Source organism: Podarcis erhardii (genome assembly GCF_964252035.2).
Source record: "Podarcis erhardii genome assembly, chromosome: Z".
Classification (NCBI taxonomy): Eukaryota; Metazoa; Chordata; class Lepidosauria; order Squamata; family Lacertidae; genus Podarcis; species Podarcis erhardii.
In genome coordinates this window covers 35,491,637-35,515,581 of record NC_138504.1, presented here as the reverse complement: position 1 = coordinate 35,515,581, position 23,945 = coordinate 35,491,637, and the positions used below count along the sequence as shown (strand labels likewise).

The window sequence follows — 23,945 nt, the reverse complement described above, 5'->3', positions numbered from 1 at the left end:
TGGACAGGAGATAAAGGAACAGTTTGCTTGTGGCAGAACAGGCTCTCTAAAAGCTCTCCAATATCCTCATCCAGCACCTTAGATTCAAACAACAATACCCTGGTGGTGAATGAACACAAACAAACACAAAAAAACCCCAGGTTGTGCATCCATTAACCAACCATTTCCCCTTCCCCCCTGCCCTTTCCCTAACACACGGCCACAGTTTGAAAAGTCTGAAACGCAACTCTTTTCGTCCACATTAATTGCTTCGAGCGGGGGCCCTCTCCTCAGCTTATAGCTGTGGCCTTTTTTTTTCTTGGGAAGAGAAAAGGCGCACACTTCAGTTTCCCATACAATAACAATTAAAATACACACACATATATACACACACAAACAGAGAGAGGGCGAAGTTAATAATTTGACCGTTTGGCAACATATGGGAGTCTCTTGGAAATTGCCTACTTAGGAATAAATAACAGATGGTAAAAGACAAGCGTCGGGAAAAGCACGTGCCTCTTTATTTCCAAAATATAAAATTTAAAAGGGAGGCCGAGAGCGACAGCATCCGGTCTCAGAACCCTCTGCAGAATAATTCTTTCTGACTCAACACAGCTTTGGATCCGCTTTAGATGGGCATTGTTGTTGGGTGTTTTTTATTTTAAAAAAAGAACTAGGAAGGAGAGAGAGAGAGAAAAAAAAACCTCAAGCAATTTTCTGGTTTATACACCGAACTGCTCTTTTCCTCTTGATTGATTGAGCCCAGTTGTCAACCATTTCCATAAAGTCGCAGGGAAAGAAAAGGTCCCCTGGTGGGCAGCCAAGGGGCTCTGATGCAAAACTTCTAATATGTTTTATTGAAACTTGTTCTTCCAAAAAAAAATAAAAAATAAAAAAGCGGGGAATAAAAGGCATTGGGGAGGGGAGGGCAAAAAAGGCATTTACTTTGTCTCTCGAAGGAGCTATTGAAGTGGGGACAAGTTTCTGCCTTCAAAGTGGATGACAATTAACATCTAGGTAATTACGGGCCTTTTTAAAAAAAAAAAAAAGGAGAAGGGGGGGAAGTATCCTTACGCCCCAAAAACCGAGAATATGTGGAAGCCTCCTGCAGGGGGTGCCTGTAATTGCTGCGGTAACGAGCAGGCGAGATTGCGCTCAGCTAAAATCCAAAGTGGCCTTGAAGGTTAGAAAATTAAAGGTTCGTTGTGATGAAAGAAGGGGAAAATGACACGTTGTGAACGGTGTAGAGAGAGAGAGAGGAGGCAGAATGGACGGCAGTTTTTTAAAGCACTCTGGAAGGTTTCAGCCCCCCCCCCCAGGGGACATGAGCAAAGCAGCCTCAATTTCACAGGAACGGGGTGCTCAGTGATGGAGTAACTGTGTTCCAAGTTTGAGAAGGGGAAATGAGAAGAAGAAGAATAATTTGGATTTGATATCCTGTTTTATCACTGCCCTAAGGAGTCTCAAAGCGGCTAACATTCTCCTTTCCCTTCCTCCCCCACAACAAGCACTCTGTGAGGTGAGTGGGGCTGAGAGACTTCAAAGAAGTATGACTAGCCCAAGGTCACCCAGCAGCTGCATGTGGAGGAGCGGAGACACGAACCCGGTTCACCAGATTAGGAGTCTACCGCTCCTAACCACTACACCACACTGGCTCAAGTCAAGTCATAGAATCATAGAATTATAGAGATGGAAGGGACCCCAGGGGTCATCCAGTCCTGCCCCCTTAGTGTAGGAATCTCAACTAAAGCATCCATGACAGGTGGTCATCTAAACTCTGCTTAAAAACCTCCAAGGAAGGAGAGCCCACAACTGCCTGAGAGAGTCCATTCCACTGTCAAACAGCTCTTACTGTCAGAAAGTTCTTCCTGATGTTTAGTTAGGATCTCCTTTCTTGTAACTTGAAGCCTTTGGTTTGAGTTTAACCCTCTGGGGCAAGTTTGCTCCATCTTCAATGTGACAGCCCTTTGGATATTTGAAGATGCTTGTCATATCTCCTCAGTTTCCTCTTTTCCAAGCTAAACATACCCAGCTCCTTCAACCATTCCTCATAAGGCTTGCTTTCCAGACCCTTGATCATCTTGGTTGCCCTCCTCTGCACACATTCCGTCTTGCCAATATCCTTCTTAAATTGTGGCGCCCAGAACTGGACACAGGACTCCAGGTGTGGTCTGACCAAGGCAGGATAGAGTGGGACTATTAATTTCCCTTGATCTGGACACTATAGGTGTTGCTGCAGTGTAGAATAATATCACCCTCTTTTACCTTTGCCTTCAGCCCCACAATAAAAAATCTGAGGGGGCAGGCACACCCCCCCAAAAAAAATTAGGGCCGTTGCCATTCAAATGGTGTGCATGCATCACATCACGATCAATTATGCAGCACAGGGCTTACCTCCCCCCCCCCCAATATTTTATTCAGGTTGGCACCCCTGGCCTTTGCTAACCCTGCTCTGAGTTCAAGACAGACAAAGGAACAGATTTCAAAACGTATACTCTCAGTAAAACTAATTTGAAGACCATTCTGAGGCTGCAACAAATTTCCACATGGAAGCACCTGCTGAGAATCTGAAGTAGCAAAATCCTGTTCATGACCCTTAAATCCAGCCGCAACCAGGGCCTAGAGTCAGAGGCGGCAGAGGCATCAGCTATGAAACAAGGCCAGGTCTAGGACTTCCAGCCAGCTGCTGCAGACCAAGTGACCACAGCGCCTAAGGCCCTGGAAGAATGTCCTGCACTAGAAAGGCTGGGAGCTGGGTTGCTCAGAGGCCCCTTCTTCCTGTGGGCCTGAGAAACCAAATGCCCCTCACATTGCACACCAGGAGGCAGGCTACAAAATGGGGAAAGGACATCTGTCTGGCCTGTTAAGAACCTGAGGTTCTTCTTCTGAGCCTAGAAGAAGCAGCCCAGGGGGCAGAGGCTTAAAATGCCTCTGGCTGCTCTCAATGGCAATGAGAGCAAATGGCTCATTTATTACTAAATTTATTATTATTATTTATATACTGCCTATTCCCCCAGACCAGGGCTCAAGGCAGCTTACACAAACTGAAACAACACAGATAAAAAACAAAAAACTAAACTAAAGACATATAAAAGACCATTATTTTAAAAAGTAATTAAACCTGAATAGGATAAAAACAATATTAAAAAAACACCAAATGTATTAAAATACAGATAACAGAAACAGCACAGCACTATTTAAAGCCCCACCCTTAAGAAACAGTCAATTCTCAAAGAACAAAACAGTCTTCCCTTGCCAGTGGAAAGACAAGGAGGGAGCCAGACTGGCTTCTCCAGGAAGGGAGTTCCAAAACTCCAAAGAACCAGACCTTTAATTGCAGGAATTAACAGGGGTATGGCAGTTACAGGAACGAGGGGAAAGGACTAATGCAGGAGATGGGCAAATTCTCCTACCTTGGCATATTCCATGAGGTCACTTCGGCCTCGAAAGCGGTTGTAGAATTCCGGCATTCTCCAAGGAGCAATGATCTACAGAGAATGGTGGGGCATTGTCAGCAAATATGAGTTTGGTAGAATCGGGTTCCAACATAAAATCAAGGCCAGAGTAACCAATGGCTTCTAGCCGCAATGTGCACTATGCCCCTGAATACCAGTTGGTGGGAATCACACAGGGAGTCACGTAGGGAGAGTGCTGCTGCACTCAGGTCCTGCTTGTGGGCTTCCCATCATGGGCATCTGGTTGGCCACTGTGAGAACTAAGATGCTGAACTAGATGGGTCACTGGCCTGACCCAGGAGCCAGGCTCTTCTGATATTCTTCTGCCAGAAGTTGAAGGACAGGATCCACTGGTAGTCCTCCTTAATCAGAGGACATGGCTAACTTAAGAGCATTCATTCCAGTGAGTCTACTCTGAGTAGAGCTTGGTAGGATATAACCCCAGCAACATTTGGAAGATACATTATAGGCCGCTTTCCCACCCTACATTCAAAGCGCTATGATGCCACATTTAACAGCCACAATTTCCCAAAATAACTATTGGAGCTGTGCGAGCTATTTTCATGATTATATGCATTTTTATGCACACTTTACCCTAGTGTATGCATTTTTATTTATTTTGGGGGGCACATTGCTTGGCTGGAGAAGGGCAGATTTCAGAGTGCAATTTCCAAAACGTGCAAATTTGGGTTGGTTCACCCATAAATGAGGCCAGAGTTGGATTTCTCCCCCTTAGACCTGGTCCACAAGGTGAAGACCAACCCCTTGGGGGCAGTGGGATTACCTGCTAAGACAAATGGGGATACTTTGAAAAGCTGGTATCACTGGATCAAGTTCATCAGTTTTGTTGAATCAAACTAAATAATTTTAATTGGATTTTCAATAAATGCTAATTCATTGGGGGTTTTTTTTGAATCTTATTGTGTTATTATCTTCTTTAGCGGGTCATGCAAACTGCCATTCAGAATAATGAGTTTCTGGAACCGAATTGATAGTGGCCTGTAAAAGTTTGGGGACCACAGCTGTGGAGACCTTCCCCAAAACCAGCTACTAGAATGAACCCTTGCCTGGAGTAGAGAGAGTTTCAAAGCTCTTTTGGATAGCCAGGAGCACTGGCCATTAAGCATCTCCTGCATTAATCTCACCAAACAAAGGTAATCCAAGATGCTCTCAAGCTGTTACTGTAACTTAATGACCTGCCCAAGGCAAGGTGCAATTCAGGTGTCCATTTCGCCTTCTCCAGTTTGGGTTAAAACAGGAGGCCGATTAAAAGATCAGAACAACCCATTCGAAAGCCAATAGATTTGACAACCAATTTTCTGGTTTTTTTATGTAACTCAGAAGAACTAACTTCGAGTTTCAGTTGTTTGGCTAGGAAGCGACATCAGCTAAAATAGGATTGCCTTCAGATGGGCATCAGCAAAAAGAGGGGGGGGGGAATTGCGTGTAAGACAACAGAATGGAATTCTAGAGTATATTGAAGGCAATTAAGGGATCAGGCAATTAACAGGTTAGAGCAATGGTTCCCAAACTTTTTCTGGCTACAGCCCTCTTGGTTCCATGCACTCATCTCCAATGCTCCCAACCCCATAAAACAGCAATATTCAGAATAGCAGTTTGCAGGCCCCACTAAGCAAGATAACAGCACCATAACATTCAAAATAGTAACAATTAATTGCACATTTATTCAAAATCCAATTAAAACTATTTAGTTGAATTAATTCAACAAAACTGCTAAATTTGATCCAGAAATGCTAACTTTTCAAAATATGATGTTCATTTACATATCCACCAGCACCCTCTGCTGCCCACTTGCCTCTTAGCACCCCACATGTAATCCTACTGCCCCCCAGGGGGCGGTATCACCCACTTTGGGAACCACTGGGTTAGACAAACAGAGGCCACATTCGCACCATACATTTAAAGCACTATGATACCACTTTAAACAGTTATGTTTCTGCCCCTGCAAAGAATTCCAGGATCTGTAGTTCGTTATGGGTGCTGAGAGTTGTTAGGAGGTCCTCTTCCCCTCCCAGGGCTATGAATCCCAGAGTGGTTTAAACAATGATTCCCTCATCTTAGGGAAACTCTGGGAATTGTAGTTCTTGGGAGAGAAACAGGGGTCTTCTGCAATCACCAGAGAGAATAAACTCCCCCATCTCATGCTATGAATCGGCATCCCAATTGAGGCCCAATTCAGTTTGATTTTCTATTTCCCCCTCTAAAACAAATGCCCCCTCTGATAATTTATCAACTTTGTTTTGATGGGAGATCATCAGTGCACTGGTACACTCCTTACCTTGATCTGAGGGCAGATGGCATAGTAGGTGAGCTCAAAGCGAATTTGGTCATTACCCTAAAAAGGAAAGAAGAACACAAGAGTACAATTAAACACTCTTGAATCGCAGGCAGGTTTCAAATCCTGCCATACTGATCAAGGGCTAGCATTTTTTTCCTGTCCCACTGTGACTGATTGGCTGCAGACTGACTGAGGTTCACTAGGAAACTTGAGAAAGGCCAGCTCTTTATGAGAGCCCCCAATTGCTTCCTTTTGCCGACTTTAAAGCTTCTAGTCCTCATTGCAACTCTTGAAAAAGAGCTTTATGGGGAGATACATCAATAACTCTTGATTTAATACCTGTACAGACCTTCTTTTCTCTAAATTTAAAAAGGTAAACTTAAGATTTGGTTTACACTGGCATCCTATAAAAGGTTCTTTTAGCATTTAGGGATAGGCAAATCTGTCAATTTTGGTCTCTTATTTATCGGATAGTCGACATTTCCATAGAAGCTGGCATTTTTTTAGTTTTAAAGAATCTCACAAAGCCTGTATTTGTAGCAGTACCATGCCACTTTAAACAGTTATGGCTCCCCTCAAAGAATCCTGGGAACTGTAGTTTGTTAAGGGTGCTGAGAGTTGTTAGGTGATCCCTGTCCTCTTACAGAGTTGCAGTTCCCAGTGTTCCTTGGGAAAGGGGATCGATTGTTAAACCACTCTGGGAAATGTAGTTCTGTGAAGGGAATAGAGGTCTCTTAACAATTCTCAGCACCCTTAACAAACTACAGCTCCCAGAATTCTTTGGTGGAAGTCATGACTGATTAAAGTGATATGATACTGTTTCAAACAAAGCATTAATCAGAAGAATCTAGGGAAGAGGCTAATTAGCATCATAAAACACGAAGGGGAAGGAAGGTTAACCTGTTCCACTATCTGCAGGAAAGTTTCAAGTTCATTCTGGATATTTAGGTTTATGCACGTAAAGCAGATTAAAGTGTTCTGTCACCCTGGCTCTAAAAGAGAGAGACTTTTGCAGTTAGGAAAGCGAAGGGGAAATGCTTGAGAAGAGTGGGGTGAAGGAATGATTAATGGGAAGATGTGTAAAACCCTGCCAGCAAATCCAGAGATTAGGAGGATGAATACTCCTTTATATAGTACACCCTCATTGCAAACAAACACTCCTATATTGTATAACCTCCCTGGAAACATGAGAAAACATACTCATTAAGGTCTGGGCATAGCCTAACCTCTCCATTGGTTTTGTACAAGCAAATCAGGAGGATATTCAATAAACAGGTCATCTGAAGTAGTCCAGAGTTCCCACTTGCGACTCACAAGCTGTAGTAAGTGTCAGGGAAAGCACCTATCTTTTAATGAGAACTGTAGCTAATGGCTTGATGGGCTCCCCCTGTACATCAATGGGCATGGTACACCCCCAGTGTCTTTCTCTCATTAACCTTCTCAGTGAGCGTGTAATCCCTCGCCCATCTGCTTACCATTATTGCAAAAGGCAAATACTGGCACAAAGCCATCCCAAAGATGGATCGTTCCACTCAGTTATCAACCAGCAGGGCTGGGGTCTGGTCTGTTTGATGTCACCAGGTGCACATACATCTCACAATTTTCGAAAGCAAGAAGTGTGTCAGATTCCAGTGGGGAGGGGGACCTCTGCTTTGATTCGTGGTCAAAGTTTCTAGTCCCTATGGGACACTTGAAAGAGCTTCTGGTCATCATGGTTCAGAATTAAGGGCTGATTTAAATAGGAACACGGGAAGCTGCCTTCTCCTGAGTCAAACCGTGGGGTCCTTCTAGCTCAGTGCTGTCTACTCTGTCTGGCAGCTGCTCTCCAGAGCTTTCAGGAAGAGGGTCTTTACCCAGCCCTGCCTGAAGATGCCCACGGGGATTGAACCTGCCTGCAGAGCAGGTAGCCTACAACTCAGTAAGCCCCTTCCCCTAAAAGTTAAGATTCCAGTCCTCCTAGTTCTGAATAAATGATGGGAATTATACAGGGACTCAGGAAGCTGTCAAACCATTGCACCACCAGTATTGTCTACACTGACCAACAGCAGCGGCTCAGGGTTTCAGGGGGATTGAACTTGGAGGCCTTCTGCATGCAAAAGCAGGTGACCTCCTAGCCTTCCCATCAAGGAGAGCTAGTGTGGAATAGTGGTTAGAGTGTTGGACTAGGACCTGGGAGACCAGGATTCAAATTGCTGCCTGGCCGGGAAGCTCACCAGGTGACCTTGAGTTGCCACTCACTCTCAGCCTAACCTGCCTCACTGGGTTGTTGTGGGGATTAAATAAAGAGTGTGAGGACCACATATGCCACCTTGAGCAACTTGGAGAAAAAGGTGGGATTCCAAAAAAACAGTCCCTTTACACGGTTTCAAGGTGAGGAGATAACTCAGAAGGTCCATAGTCTGGAGCAGTGCTTCGCAAACTTAGCAATGATTGCATACCGCTTTTGAGAGTTTATAGTCTTACGGTCGCACCCCTTCTTGGGTGGAGACAATTGGGGGGTTAGTTGGGGGGCATGACCTTGGACCTATCACTGTCTGAGAGCCTAGACTGCCTCACAGGGTTGTTGTGAGGTTGCAAGTGGGTAGCAGGACAACCATGTGCGCTGTCTTTGAAGAAAGATGGAGTATAAATGTAATCACAAGTAATAAACAGTGCCCATGGAAATTAGGTGGAGATGTTCTTGAGGAGAGGGCTGGAAAGAGAATACACACGGCTAAACTTGTTCCTGGCTGCAGGAGCCTCCAGGGACTATTACAAAACACTCTGGAGGAAACATCTATTAGAACACTCATTTCCCCTTGCAGGCCCCAAACAGCCCCATTTGCTGCCCAGCCACAAGGTCCTGCAGATGACGCGCGGTGCATTAAAGAAGTTGGCAATGCAACCAGAGGATGGACTGCTTTGGAGAGGGGGAATCAGGTTACTGGTTCTCCTGGCCTCCCTAACCATTTCCCCTATGAGAGAATGGTTGCAGCATTTGGGACATTTCCGTTTAGAGGAAAGACAACAAAGAGAGGACATAGCAGGTATTTATGAAATTATGCATGTCCCAGAGAAGGTGTATAGAGGCAGGTCTCTCTCCCTTTCTCATAACAGGATTTCCCAAACTTGGGCCTCCAGCTGTTTTTGGACTACAGCTCCCACCATCCCTAGCTAGCAGGAGCAGTGGTCAGGGATGATGGGAACTGTACTCCAAAAAACAGCTGGAGGCCCAAGTTTGGGAAACCCTGCTCTAGAACTTGTGGCAACCCACTGAAACTGAATGTTGGAAGCTTCAGGGCAGATGGAAGAAAGTCTTTATGCAGTGCACAGTTAAACCATGGAACTCGCTTCTTCCGCAGGAGTCAGTGATGGCCACCAGCTTGGAGGGCTTTAAAAGAGAATTGGGCAAATTCATGGAAGGGAAAGCTGTTCGTTCATGGCTACTAGCCACAATGGCTGTGCTCTGCCTTCCACAGCTGAAGGCAGCAGTGCTTTTGACCACCGGTTGCTGGAAACCACAGGAGGGAATAGTTGTGCTCGAATCCTGCCTGCAAATTTCCCATTGGGGCATCTGGTTGACCAATGTGAGAACAGGATGGCAGTCCATCTCCCCTGTAGGTCCAAGGAGATTTTTTTATTCTTTTGAGCTCACATAAGCCATTGTTTATTTCATTCCTCTCAACACCCAAGCAGTGAAGTTAATGGACTGGAATCAAAGGGGAACAGAGATGAGAGCAGCCTTTAATGGCCACGAAAAGCTTCATCCCTGATTCACGAACAGTCCACAGGCACTCCTTGGAAGGATGCTGGGGACCCATTGCACAGTCTCTCCCCCCCCCCTCCTGCTGGACAGTTCCTGCCTTGTCAAGCCAGAGAAACTCTGAGTCAGCAACCTTAGAATGGGAAGGAAGCGGCTTTAAAAGCACGGTTTCATTGCACCCTCTCGTGGAAAGAAGCCTGCTATACAACTTTCCAGACCAACAACAGAAATAAAGAGCACTTATTATTTCCATATTGATTTCCAAATTATTTCCGAAGTGAGACCGAGAATGAGCGCTGTAACTTCACTGGAGTGAGATTTGAATGGGTAGCTTCTTATTTTAAACCCCCCATTTTATAATTTTTAACTATAAAACAGATATGGTAGAATCAAAGAATTGTAGGGTCGAAAGAGACCTAAGGATCATTTAGTCCAGCCCCCTGCAAGGCAGGAAGGACAGCTGGAGAATCCTGGGTTGCTGGAAGCCACAGGATGGGAGTTTGCTTTTGTGGTTGAATGTTTTGTGGTTGTGTTTCCCACACACATCCGGTCAGCCAGTGTGAGAACAGAATGCTGGACTAGATGGACCCCCTTTGGCCTGACCCAGAAAGCTCTTATGTTTTTATGTCCTGGGATTAAAGGATCATCTAGTCCACAAATAGAGAGACTGTGTGGTTCTCCAGAACTTGTTGTACTATAACATCTTGTTGGGCTACAATCCCTGATTGGGCACCAACTCCCATCAACCACTAGTCAGCATGGCCAATGGCCAGGGATGATGGGAGTTGTAGTCCATTAACATCCAGAGGCCTCAGGTTCCCACTTCCTCTGCTCCCACCCGATTGTGGCATTCCCTTTCAGCTGAGCTGTGCACACCACTGCCATCATTCCAGCTTCATCGGAAGACACATTTATTTCTCTGGGCATTTGGAGAAACAGTGACTGGGATTTGATGGGCTAGGATTTCTTGTATGTAATACTGTGCAAACTGTTCCCCCTGAAGATCTCCGCATTGCAGAGCAGGTGCCCCAGGAATCTTGGGGTTCCTCAAGCGGTTGCTTAGGCTTAGCATGCTTCCATGGTTAAATAGATGAGCCAGCCAGCCAGTAACTCCAGGGCAACAGATGGACTCTCCCCTCTGCCGGAAAGCAGCTTAATTTTTAACCGAAAAAGAAAACAGGCTGTCCAGATTTGCAAAAGCATGGCATCCAGTCTTCTTGAACCCAAAGGGCATAGTCCGAAAAGGCTACATTATCTTTCTCCCACCCCTACCCCAACTTGGGATGGGTTTCGTGAGAATTCCAGATCTAGTTTTGTTTTTAAAACAAACTTCTAGTTCTCATGTTTGTGCAGTACCATTTTTAAAGGCTATCTTTTGATTCAATAGGACTGCATACACATTTAAAACACTTTTAAAGCAAATTTCCCAGCAGCCCAAGAGCCCTGGGATCCATAGTTTATGCCTCACAGAGCTAAATTTCCCAGTAACCTTAAATTACAGCTCACATGATTGGGGGGTGTACTTTAAATGTCTGGTGTGTACACAGCCTAAGGGTTGATTAGGTTGCTCTTCCATGAAACCCCAGTCCTAAATTATGGGCAGTCTATGGCAGAGCACCTGTTTGACATGTAGAAGTTCCCAGGTTCAGTCCCTGACATCTCTAGATAGGAGCTAGTAAAACTCTGGAAAGCCACTGCCAGTCAGTGTAGACAATGCTGAGCTAGATGTATCAGCAGTCTGGCTAAGTCTAAGGCAGATTTATGTTCCTATTTAATTCAGTCCTTTATTCTATGAGGACTAGAATCTTGGGTCACATCTACATCATACCTTTAAAGCACCCTCAAGCCATTTGAATAGCCGTGGCTTCCCACAAATCCTGGGGACTGTAGTTAGTTTGGGCTACTGGGAACTGTAGCTCCATGAGGTGGTCTCCAAGCAACTCTCAGGCTAAGCAGCTGAGGCCATTGAAAGAGAAAATGGGGTACTGCCCCCAATTTCAGCCAATATGAAGAAAGAAGAGCGTGCTGGATCAGGCCAAACACCCATGCATCCTGTTCTCACAGTGGCCAACTTGATGCCTGCAACAAACCTGCAAGCAGGACCTGTGGGCAAGGGCCCTCAACTCTCCTGTATCTCCTAGAAACTGTGGAGGCAGAGCAAAGGCATCATGGTTAGTAACCATTGATATCTCTCTCCTCCATAGATTTGCCTTATCCTCTTTTAAAGCCATCCAAGTTAGTGGCTTCACTGCTTCCTGCTGTTATGAGTTCCATAGTTTAACTATGCACTGCAGTGCTCTTGTTCAAGAAAAACATGAAGTTGTTACAGTAAGTCGCTGGGCGACTCAGGGCAACCGTGAACAGATGCTGGTTTGACAACAGCCACATTCACTGCCCATGGAGGTGCTAAAAACTAAGGCAAGCTATCTCCCTAGCTGGTTTGGGGGGGGTCACCCCTGGTTCTGGTTCTGGTCAAATAAATACGCCTCTGACTCCCTCGTTCTCTTAGATTCAGGTGGGTGACTAGGGCAGCTCAGAAATGCCCTTGCAGAAACACACATGTGTGCAACTGTAGAGGCCTGGCTGCAAAGCTTACAGCCTGCTGCCACTACATGGGATAATGATTGAAGAAAATGAAATATGAATTGGCCCTGCCCCATAGTTTGACCAGTCATGGCTAGGAGCTAGGTGGAGTCATAGATCTAAAAAAATGTGTAGACTGACACATGCTGGCCTGTTTCCGTATTGACCTGAAATGTTCGTTTTGGGCTTCTCAGAAGTACATACAGTGGTACCTCTGGTTGCAAACGGGATCCATTCTGGAGGCCCGTTCGCAACCTGAAAGGAACACAACCCGCAGCGGCACGTCTGCGCATGTGCATGACGTCATTTTGCACGTCTGCGCATGCACAAGCGGTGAAATCCAGAAGTAACCCTTTCCGGTACTTCTGGGTCACCACGGGACACAACCTGAAAAAACGTAACATGAAGCAAATGTAACATGAGGTATGATATGTAAAGGCAAGAAGTGCAGGAGAACACCAGCCCGCAATGGCACTCACCTGAGAGGTGCTGGAACTGCACTCCAGCACGCTCCGGTTGAATAAAAGCACTGGTGCACTGCATGAAGAAGTCCTTCCTTTAATCTGTCCTGAATCTTCCAGTCTGCGCTCAGCCAGCTCCCACCTGCCCACAACCAATCCAGGGAGTGGCACTGCTTGAGAGCTTCCTTGTCTTCCTTAAGTCTCAGTGTTGTTCTTGTAGAACTCAGCAGAGGAATGATGGGGACATAACTGGAATCAGCTGGCTCTGGCGCCACCTACTGCTGGGCTTCCTGCCTTACATCCCGCCAGTCTCAATGAGCACCAGTCGTCAAATGCTTACCTTGCCTGTAGCTCCATGGGCAACATACTGGGCACCTTCTTTCTGCGCTATTTCCATCTGCTTACGGGCAATGCAGGGCCTGGCCAGTGAGGTGCCCAGGAGGTATCTGTCCTCGTAAATCGCGTTGGCTTGGACCGCCGGCCAGATGAATTCCTCCACAAACTCTCTGCTGATATCTTCAACGTAAACCTGAGACCGATGGAGAGGAGGAGAAGGGATGGGATTGTTCCCAGTTATTTATCAGTAGCTGGAGGGAGGCACGTTTTGAACTCAGAACCCTGCCAAGGGGTGATGGGGGCAAGTAAAGCCTGCCCCCAAAATTACATTCATCGTCTGACACCCTGATCCAGGTGCCCGCCCTCCCCATTTCAGAAAGTTTGCAATCCACACAACAGCTATAGAAATACAGTTTTAAAACTGTAATACAAGGCTGTATTTTACAAAAGTTACAAAGTGCCTAGTAAGTATATCTTGGGAGTTAATGCACAACTAGGCTGTGCTTAGTGATCCCAAGTGCAAACTGTGGTGCAGGGCCAGCCCAAGACATTCTGCTGCCTGAAAACCAAAAAATGGCATCAAATCACCCCCCACCCCCCACCCCCACCCACCATGCAACCTCTTGCTAGAGCAGGGTGAAGTCAACCTGGGGCCGACTTTGCCTGGCTTCAGCTTGGGCAACAGTTTTCCAGTGGTCCCCTTCAGTGGCACTAACTTGAATAAAATATTGGGGAGGGGGCACTGCCCAACACCCAAACGGAAGTTTGACAGAAGGAGGGAGGAAGGGAGGCTGGAGCCAAGTGAGTGCAGCCCAGGGAGAGGCCCCCAGCCCAGTGTAGCCTTCCTCCCTCGCCCAGCAATTCAGAAGCCCAGGCAGTCAGGCACCAGGCATGGGAGGTGGCACTGCCCGGGCTGGGGCCAGCGCTGAGAGGCTCCTGTTGTCAAGCTGCAATTGGCATGGCCACCTATTGGCAGCCATGTGAACTGCAGCATGATGACAGTCTTAGATTTTATGTCTATAGGAAGATTTATACTTTGAGAGTATTTCTGTGCTGCCATTGTAGGCAACTTCCTCCCACGCCATCATTTCATATATACAGCTGTAGAGGCAACTTTCCAAATAACTCCAAGAACAATCCACTTGCAATGCTTCTGACCTGTTAATAATGCATGCATAACATTCTCTCCCATCAACCTGACAAACTAACCCTGCAAATTAGGCCAGTCTGACAGCTCTGTGGATTTGCAACCCATTTGATTGACTGTTAGCATGGGGGGGGGGGCTTAGGAATCACCTTTTCGGCTCCCAAGGAAAGTGCTTTCTTTCTTGCCTTTTCAAAATCATCCTCTTGTCCAATGTTGGCCTGGAAGAGTAGACACCGTGCCATATATTAATATTTGTTTTGGGGTAAAAGGGGTGGGAAGATGGAAGACACACATGGATCAGATTCTTTGCTGAGCTGTGGCTAATCCAGAATTTCAGTCAGAACTGACCAAGATTTAGCCAAGTCTTACTGCAAAATAGAAGAAGGAGGATACTGTGGAGTTGGAAAAGCTTCAGAAAAGAGCAACCAAATTGTTCCCCTGTGAGGAAGGGTTGCAATGTTTGAGAGTTCTTTATTTAGATAAAGTGGCTAGAAGAAGAAAAAACATTTCCCCCTCTCTCATAACACTAGAACTCGTGGATCTCCAACAAAGCTGAATGTTGGAAGATTCAGGATGCTTAAAAATATGTCCTTTTTGCAGCGCAAACTATGGAACTTGCTTCTACAGGAGGCCTGGATGGCTGCTAACCTAGATGGCTTTAAAATAGGATTAGACAAATTCATAGAAAAGGATAAAGCAGGCCACAATATCAGTTGCTGGAAACCACAGGAGGGGAGAGCTGCTCTTATGCTCGGGTCCTGCTTGCTCAGCAGCGTAGCAACCCCCCCTCCCCACTGGCACCTGGGGCAGACCAAAGTTGTTGAGCTTTTTAAAGGCAGCCATCAGAATTCCATAGCTGCTGATTTCAGGCATGGGAGGTGGCTCTGCCCCCCTGCAGAGTCCAAAATGCCCCATTACCACCATGCCACCCTCAAGCTCTGTGCTGCATTACAAACCTTTATGCTACCCTAAAGACCCCCATGCCACCCTATGCCACTCCCACCTGGTGCGGACTGCCCCCACCGGCTAGCTACGCTACTGTGCTTGCTGGTTTCCCACAGGCATCTGAGAGGCCCCGGTGATAACAGGATGCTTCGTATACCTGAAGGAGCATCTCCACCCCAATCGTTCAGCCTGGACACTGAGGTCCAGCTCTGAGGGCCTTCTGGCAGTTCTCTCGCTGCGAGAAACCAAGTTACAGGCAAGCAGGCAGAGGGCCTTCTCGGTAGTGGCACCCACCCTGTGGAACACCCTCCCAGTAGATGTCAGGGCAATAAGCAACTATCTTACTTTTAAAAGACAATTGAAGGCGGCCCTGTTTAGGGAAGTTTTTAATGTCTGACGCTGTATTGTTTTTAATATTCGGTTGGAAGCTGCCCAGAGTGGCTGGGGAAACACAGCCAGATGGGCAGGGTATATATTATTATTATTATTATTATTATTATTATTATTATTATTATTACACCTATAGCTCTTCCTCTCCTGGATCCTGCTTGAACTCCACCTTGTCAACTTACCAAGTAGGCGATGACCTTGTAGCCTTGTTCCTTCAGCCAGACCAGGATGCACGAGGTGTCCAACCCCCCGCTGTAGGCAAGGACCACGACGCCTTTGCTCTGAGACATTGTCTCTATCAATAGAAACAGAAACGGTTCCTCACACTGGGTACCAGACAGAGGTTGGGACAAAAATTCTTCAGTCTTCCCCCCCCCCCCCAACAACAACAGTGGTCTTTTCAGTGCTGGCTCCGCAGCTGCAGAATGCTCTCTCCATCATTATTAAACTTCAGGAGGAACTTGAAAGCCCCAGGGAATTCAGTGGCTGAGGAATACTCTTCTTGGCAACCATTGGCCTTGGGCACATCCCTATTTCACTGAAATTTTTATCCCAGGGATTTGAAACCCTTTTTCCTGCCTGAGGGCCACATTCCCTTCTGTGCAACCTCCCAGGGGCCAGGGGCAAAAGTGGGTGGAGCAAGAAATGCAAATTTTATATTTGGATAGTAGGCTAGTTTCCATAGACACTCTCTCACACATCCATTTCTCTAGCCTCCATCCAGACAAGGAAGAGGCATGGTCAGAGTTCAAGGACACATTCCATCCAGAGAAAGAGACTCAAGGTGGGTGGGGGCAGGGCTGGTGGGGAAAGAGACATGGGGAGGTCTTTGGGTGGCAGAGGAGGAGGTGGTGTAGCCTAGAGAAAGCCCCAGAGGCCATAAATACTTGGAGGGTCACATACAGCTGTGAGAATTCCCCACTCCAGAAATTAGACCATGAGTCCACCCTTGTTTTAGACACCCATGTCACACCTGTGCTGTGCACTCTGATACCACTTCCCCCACAGGCATGGCTTTCCCTCAAAGAATCCTGGGTACTATAGGTTGCCAATGATAGGTTGTTAAGAAATCCTCCCAAATTCCCCCTCAAAGAGCTACATTTCCCAGGGTTCTTTGGGAAGAGGGATTGGTTGATAAAACTACTCTGGGAACTTCAGTCCTGTGAGGAGAAATGGGGTCTCCTAATGTCTCTCAGCACCCTTAACAAATTACACTTCCCAGGATGCTTTGGGAGAAGCCATGGCTGTTCAAAGCAGCATGAGGATGCGGCCTCTGTTCCAAAGGCCAGTTTGAACAATAAAGTTCTTAAAAGACATCTGAAGGAAATCAGGGTGAAATCAGACTGCAGGCCGTTTGCAGCCCAAGAGCTGAAAGGTGTCCGGCTCTGCTTTAGAGATCCATGTGGCTGTTTCTACCATCATTTGTCCAATTAAAAGTTGTTTTTTTACCCCTCAGTGGACTTGGCACATTGTGTAGGTAGCCTCGTTGGCACCATCACGCCTGGCATCAGCATAAATGATTGAGAAGGCCAAACAAAGACCTCCATAGTTCCTGCTTTGGACAACCAGCCTGGACTGCAAATTCAATTTCCTCTGTGTGCAGCCTGGGATTTATTTGGAGGAGGGGAAGAAGAACGAATGGGGGTACCAGTTGCAGACAGAACAAAAGAATAGCCACAATCCACAACTTTTCTGGGTTTGCTTTTTTTTGCCAAGTATTTGGGGGCTTCTGTACAAGCCAGCTCATGCAGCATGGTGTCAGGACCCGGGAGATTCAGGATCAGTCATGAAACTCACTGAGATGCCCATGAGCCAGTCCCTATCTCTCAGCCTAACCTACCTCTCAGGGTTGTTAGGAGGATAAAAGGTGGGCATCTCCTGAAGAGTCAGTGTGGTGTAGCAGTGAAAATGCTGAATTATTTGTTTATTTCTAAAAATATTTAAATACCACTATTTCATATACAGTAGCACATAAAACCACACAATAAAAACCATTATAAACAATTAGAATGAGAAATCAGCAAGCTATAGTGGAAAGATGTGTTTTCAATTCCTTGCATAAGTCTGACGGAACAGAAAAGTTTTCAGCAGGTATTTAAAAGTTGGCACAGAAGATGTCTACTGAATGTCCAGAGGCAGGGAGTTCCACAGGGGCCAATGAAACTAAAGGCTTGGCTCTTTGTTCTTGTCAAATGAGTCTCACCAGCTGAGGGAATAGCTAACAATGCTTCTGCAGAGGATCTCAACAGCTGAGCCGGGATATAAGGGTTCAAGTTGTCCGTGAGGTATAGCCGCCCTAGACATAAGTTGTTCAAGGCTTGGTAATTTAATACAAGGACTTTAAACCTGGCTCAGTAATAGATGGGCAGCCAGATTAACCTGGATTAGCGTAATCTGAGGTTCTGCCCCCCAACAAAAGCCTGCCGCCCCCCCACAACAAAAATCCTGGCTAGGCCCATGTTTGTTAGGGTGTCATGAGCATAAAATAGGGAGAAAAGAAACAAAATGTTTCATTTCCAGAATCAAAGCTGGCTACAAGCAGATGATAGCTACTGTGAAAAGTATCTTTCGCCACACCCCACAATTTGCTGGATTTAAATACAACCCACCCACCAGCTAGAACAGAAGGCAAATAAGTTCATTACGAGAGGCTCCCTTTACTGAATATAGGGCAGAGCTGCTGGTGAATACCGGTAACATGCATCAGAAGTTTTTCATTCTACTTTCCCCTTTTAACTCAAGGGGCACCAAAAATGTTTGCTTTGGAGGTCTCTACAAACAGCCCTGCAAGGTAGCACCTGCTCTTTGTTAATGCATTTTGTGGGCACTAGGGAAAACTTGAATCCGAGGCTTCCCAGGTCATTCCCCTTAGTGGCTATCATTCACCCCCTTTCCTTACACCTTTATGATACGAAAGCCAAAGCTGCCAAGTTTCTAGTTCCACCTACTGCATAATGCATAGCAGCCCTGCTGGCGTTTATGTGTGGCTATCTGAGGCTAGGTTTAAATGAGGGACTGGAGATGCCCAGTCAATGGGGGTTCGCTGCCAGCTGCCCTAGTGAAAAGCAAAAGCCCCAGAATTACTCTCACACTTTCAAACAGGTTAAACATACACATGCAGTCCTGTTCAAATTATTTTTCCACATTGCATTTATCCACTTTAGAACACAGCCTCAACTCTTGTTTCCTTGTTTTCCTGGATCTTAATCTCCTCTTAAAAAAAAAAACCCACCCCCTTTGCAATTTATCTCCTTCACCTTCTGTAAAATTTAGAAAACCCTCACTCACCCCACCACAGGGAATCTGCCACAGATGGAATAGTGCCACTCAGCGCACAAAACTATGTGTGCCTCTTCTAGAGAGCCACCCCGGATTATAAATCACAGCCACTTGTTTGGGATGGGAGGAGCCAGAAATGACTGAGGTGTGTCTAACTCTCAAAGGGACTGCTCTGCATACTGCAGACCTCCCTCTTCACTCATTCACAATTTCCTCTCTAAATTGAGTTATGGAGTGAGGAGGGTTTTAAAAAGGCAGCCTTCCCCAGGGATTGAAAGGCCCCAACAAAGACCTCCATAGGGCCTAAGGAAACCAAGCCTTATGAGGAACAGTTGAGGGAGTTGTGTATGTTTAGATTGGAGAAGACAAGATTGAGAAATGATATGAGAGCCATATTCAAATATCTGAAGGCAAGCTTGTTTTCTACTGCTCCAGAGGTTAGGACCCAAACTGATGGATTCAAATGACAAGAAAGAAGGTTTCAACTAAACATTGGGAAGAGCTGTCTGATGGTAAGAGCTGTTCCGCAATGGAACAGTCTCCCTCAGGAGGTGATGGGCTCTCCTTTGTTGGAGGTTTTTAAACAGAGGTTGGATAGCTACTTGTCAGGGATTTTTCAGATGGGATTGTTGCATTTCAGGGGGGTTGACAAATGGCCCCTTGGGTCCTTTCCAACTCTACAATTCTGTGATTCTGAACTTTGGACAACAAGCCTGACAGAAGGTATTATATAAGAACTGTAGTACTGCCAACTTTGGGGGGCACTCTTCTGCCTTTGACAGGAGCCAGGCAGGTGAGCAGTTCACAAGTGATGCTCTTCCTGGGTTAGAGGAAAAAAGTGCTGAAGAAAACTTTATTTTCTGCATGTCTGGCTGTGGGTTTAAAGACACAGGAGCAGGTTCAGGAGCAGAATGTGGTAACCCCCTTGTCAACAGAAGATCCATGGCTTGTGATTGCTGGCTCAAGGCCAGAAAGAGAGAGAGATAGTGGCCTGCTGTGCCAGAATGTCACCTGTCTTTTTTGGCACCTGGGTGTTGACATGGAGATGTTTGCTGACTCTGCATTCTTCACAATCCAATCCCCCTTTCTTATGCAGTCTTGTGGCTTCCAAACTCTGTGTGCTGAGTCAGCAGCAGACAAAGCAAAGGGCCAAGGCACACAATCTTGCCTATTCTGGATGCAGGCGCGGGACATCCCCTCTGTAAACACAGAAGGATTACCCTCTTGGATCAGACACCAAAGTCCATCCGGCTCACATTCCAAAAGCAGAACATTTGATGCTTTAGGAAGTTCAAAAGCAGGCATAACTGGAAATAGCCAGCCAGCCAGCCGTCCATCCGCCCACCCCCCACTTTAGGGATGCAGAGGTAAGGAATTCAGTTCACTTTGTATTAAGGAGACAAATCTATCTTGTACTTTGCAAAACAATATGCAAACTGAAATGCAGCTATTCTTCGAAATTCAGACTTACCCAAATTTTGCAATGCAGCTCTCCAGTCATGTGATACATGAAAACCGCATGTGTTAAGTACAGTGTTCATTAAAATGCACACATTAGTGAAAATAACATACCGAACAGTGGGTGGAGTATCACTGGGTTCATTTCATTGGAAAGAGAAAATTCTGAAGACTTTATAATACCAGGTTATTCACTGGTATATAGACTAAGTAGGTGGGAAGTTACTCTCTAATGTGTCATGAACTTTACCATTGTTATTATTATTACAGAGTCATAGAATTACAGAGTTGGAAGGGACCCCTAAGAGCAGGGCTGGATTTAGGTTTGATGAGGCCCTAAGCTCTGAAGGTAATGGGGCCCTTTATATGTCCAGCTGTCCTTTGTCAACAACAAATTGTCGTTGTTTTTTGTGTTGAATATATACTATATGGCAGGGGTGTCCAACTCCCAACAGACTTCGGGAGCCGAAGTTGTTGAACTTCTTTTGGTGGAGCCAGCGATCTACCACAGATGTCCAGTGATCTACCGGTGGATCACGGTCTACCTGTTGGACGTGCCTGCTATATGGTCATTTATGGATCTAATAGGTATCTAAAGCCATTTGCCACTGTTGCTGTATGTAGGTTTTATTTTATTTGTTTTTTATCTTATATTTTGGAAATGTACATCCAGGTGGTTTTTTCCTTTAATTTTTTTGGGGGCCCCAACGAGATTGGGGCCCTAAGCTATAGCTTGTCTAGCTTATACAGTGGTACCTCAGGTTAAGAACTTAATTCGTTCTGGAGGTCCATTCTTAACCTGAAACTGTTCTTAACGTGAGGTTCTCCGGAGCAGCAGAAAACTAGCTTGCTCCATCTTCCATGTGACAGCCCTTAAGCTATTTGAAGATGACTATCATCTCACATCTCAGCTTTCTCTTCGCCAAGCTAAACATGTCCAGCTCCCTCAAGCATTCCTCATGAGGCTTGGTTTCCAGACCCTTGCTCCCCTTGGTCACCCCACTCTGTGCACTGTCCAGAGTTTCTTCTTAAAACTTCCAGGCATGGGAACTCTGGTGAAGCACATCTCAGTCGCTCCCTGCCCCTCATCTGCAGATGTGCCTCTCTAGCAAATTTCATTTAGATACCAAGAAACATCAGCACATTTTGCAGATTTGCAGATGTTTACCCAGGGTAAATTTGTGAGCGTGTGTAACCCCCATGGCCATAAAAGGCAGAGGTTCCTTCTATGCTTTTCTCCAAAACTGTTGTGAACCGCCTTCTGATTTTCAGATGAAGGGTGCTATACACATTTAATTTATTATTAATTACATTATAGATGTGATCATGCTCCCCCCTGTGGAAGTGCCATGGTCTGATCACTACGCTCTGAAAGCCAATATTGACTTCCCGCTCCTCCCCTGCTCGGGTGGCGAGCCTATTTGGGCTCGCCCGCGAAAACTGATGGATCCTGATAGATTCCGTCAAGCCTTGCAGGACCCTGTTCCTCCTGGCGACTCATTAGATGACCTTGTTGAGGACTGGAATAACCGGCTCTTGGCAGCCATTGATGAGATCGCGCCTAAGCGCCCTCTGCGACCCCGTCGAAACCGGGCCCCTTGGTTTACTGAGGAGCTCTGGAAAATGAAGCGGGATCTTAGACGGCTAGAGCGAGTATGGCGACGGACTCGTGACGGAGCCTCAAGAACATTTTATAGGACGCTTATGAAAGCCTATGAGATGGCTATGAAAGCTGCTAAGAAATCTTACTTTGCAGCTTCCATTGCATCCGCTAGCTCTCGCCCGGCACAACTTTTTAGAATAATTAGGTCAATAACGTCCTTAGGAGGACAACCAAATTAAAGCACAAATTCGACCCACAGCTGTGAGGCATTCGTGAGCTTTTTTGTGGAGAAAGTCCTGTTGCTCCGCCGTGATCTCCCTGCCAATTTAGATACAGTGACTGAACTGGAGGCCCCTCGACTGACTTCAGGTCCAGTGTTGGACCATTTCGATCAGATGCTCCCTGCTGATGTGGATAGATTCCTCCAAGTTGGTAGGCCCACCACCTGCCTTCTTGATCCATGCCCGTCTTGGCTGATTAGGGAGTGTCCAGATGTCGCGCGGACCCCCCAGTTGAAATTATCAATTTGTCCCTTGGCACGGGGACATTCCCAGGGGAACTGAAGGAAGCAGTGGTGTGTCCACTCTTAATGAAAACTTCACTAGATCCCTTAGACCTATCCAATTACCACCCAGTTTCAAATCTACCATATCTGGGTAAGGTAATTGAGAGAGTGGTTGCTGAACAGCTTGGTAGGTTTCTGGAGGAAACATCGGCTTTGGATCCATTTCAGTCCGGTTTCCGTCCTGGTTTTGGGACCGAGATGGCTCTGGTTGCCCTAACAGATGATCTCCGTAGACAACTGGATCGAGGCTGGTCAGGACTGCTGATCCTTTTAGATTTGTCAGCAGTCTTTGACATGGTCGTTCATGATCTTCTGGACCACCGCCTCGCAGATGTGGGGATACAGGGCATAGCCCGTAACTGGCTGTGCTCTTTTATCTCTGGTCGGGGACAGAGGGTGGCACTAGGGAGGGAAATGTCGTCGCACCACTCCTTTGTGTGTGGAGTGCCGCAGGGCGCAATTCTCTCCCCGATGCTTTTTAACATCTTTATGCGCCCCCTTGCCCAGATTATACGGAGCTTTGGGCTGGGCTGTCACAAATATGCTGATGACACTCAGCTCTATCTGCTGATGGATGGCCACACCGACGCGGCCCCAAACACACTGACCAGATGCTTGGAAGCTGTGGCTGGATGGTTTCGTGGGATTGAAACTAAATCCTTCGAAGACAGAGGTCCTATGGCTGGGTCGGGATGGCATGGGGATGAGGGACCAACTCCCTTCTCTTGCGGGGGCCCAATTAGTGTCATTGCCTTCCGTTAAGAGTTTGGGTGTAATCCTTGACGCCTCCCTTTCCATGGAGGTGCAGGTTACAGCAACAGCCAAGGCGACATTTTTCCACCTTCGCCACATCAAGCAGTTGATCCCTTACCTTTCCCGCCCCGACCTGGCCACAGTGATCCATGCGACGGTCACCTCCAGGCTTGACTACTGTAATTCGCTCTACGCGGGGCAGCCCTTGAAGCTGTCCCAGAAACTCCAGCGGGTGCAGAATGCTGCAGCGAGGCTCCTCACGGGGTCTCTGCCATGGGAGCATATTCACCTAGTGCTTTTCAAGCTGCACTGGCTCCCGGTGGAGTACAGGGTCAGATTTAAGGTGCTGCTTTTGACCTTTAAAGCCCTTCACGGCCTAGGACCCTCGTACCTACGGGACCGCCTCTCCCGGTATGCCCCATGGAGAGCCTCAAGGTCCATAAATAGCAACACCCTAGTGGTCCCGGGCCCTAAGGAAGTTAGATTAGCTTCAACCAGAGCCAGGGCCTTTTCAACTCTGGCTCCGGCCTGGTGGAACGCTCTGCCTCATGAGACCAGGGCCCTGCAAGATCTAATTTCTTTCCGCAGGGCCTGTAAGACAGAGTTGTTCCACCTGGCGTTTGGCTTGGAGCCAATTTGATTCCCTTCCTCTCTTTCTTTTTTCTTTTCCTTTCTCCTCCTGCGATGAGGCTACATTTTAATATTTTAATGTTTCAATATTTTAATGTTGTATTTTAATTTTGTTTTTAAGTTGTAATCATTCAACTGGTTTTTATTATTGCTTGTTAGCTGCCCTGAGCCCGGCCTTGGCTGGGGAGGGCGTGGTATAAATAAAAATTATGATGGTGATGATGATGATAACGACGACAGTGAAGTGTTGCCTAGAGCAGGAATGGTTTAACAATGAGGATACCTTAGAAAGGTGACTGAGGACAACCCCAACTGTGCAA

General features: G+C 46.5%; 1 protein-coding gene across 2 annotated transcripts in view; it reads right to left on the bottom strand.

Moving 5' to 3' along the window:
- ASS1 (argininosuccinate synthase 1) overlaps window positions 1-18,718 on the bottom strand; it is a 76,726-nt gene extending 58,008 nt beyond the window's left edge. The window contains exons 1-6 of one of the 2 annotated variants that reach the window (XM_081847171.1): window positions 18,626-18,718; window positions 15,520-15,632; window positions 14,152-14,220; window positions 12,860-13,048; window positions 5,734-5,790; window positions 3,393-3,467 (exon numbers count right to left, since the gene is read on the bottom strand). In XM_081847171.1, the coding sequence (XP_081703297.1) occupies window positions 3,393-3,467; window positions 5,734-5,790; window positions 12,860-13,048; window positions 14,152-14,220; window positions 15,520-15,627 (498 nt within the window). In that variant the 5' untranslated portion in view covers window positions 15,628-15,632; window positions 18,626-18,718. The remainder of the gene's footprint in view (window positions 1-3,392; window positions 3,468-5,733; window positions 5,791-12,859; window positions 13,049-14,151; window positions 14,221-15,519; window positions 15,633-18,625) is intronic. The other variant, XM_081847172.1, reaches the window with a different exon arrangement.
- Between the last annotated feature and the right edge of the window lie 5,227 nt (window positions 18,719-23,945).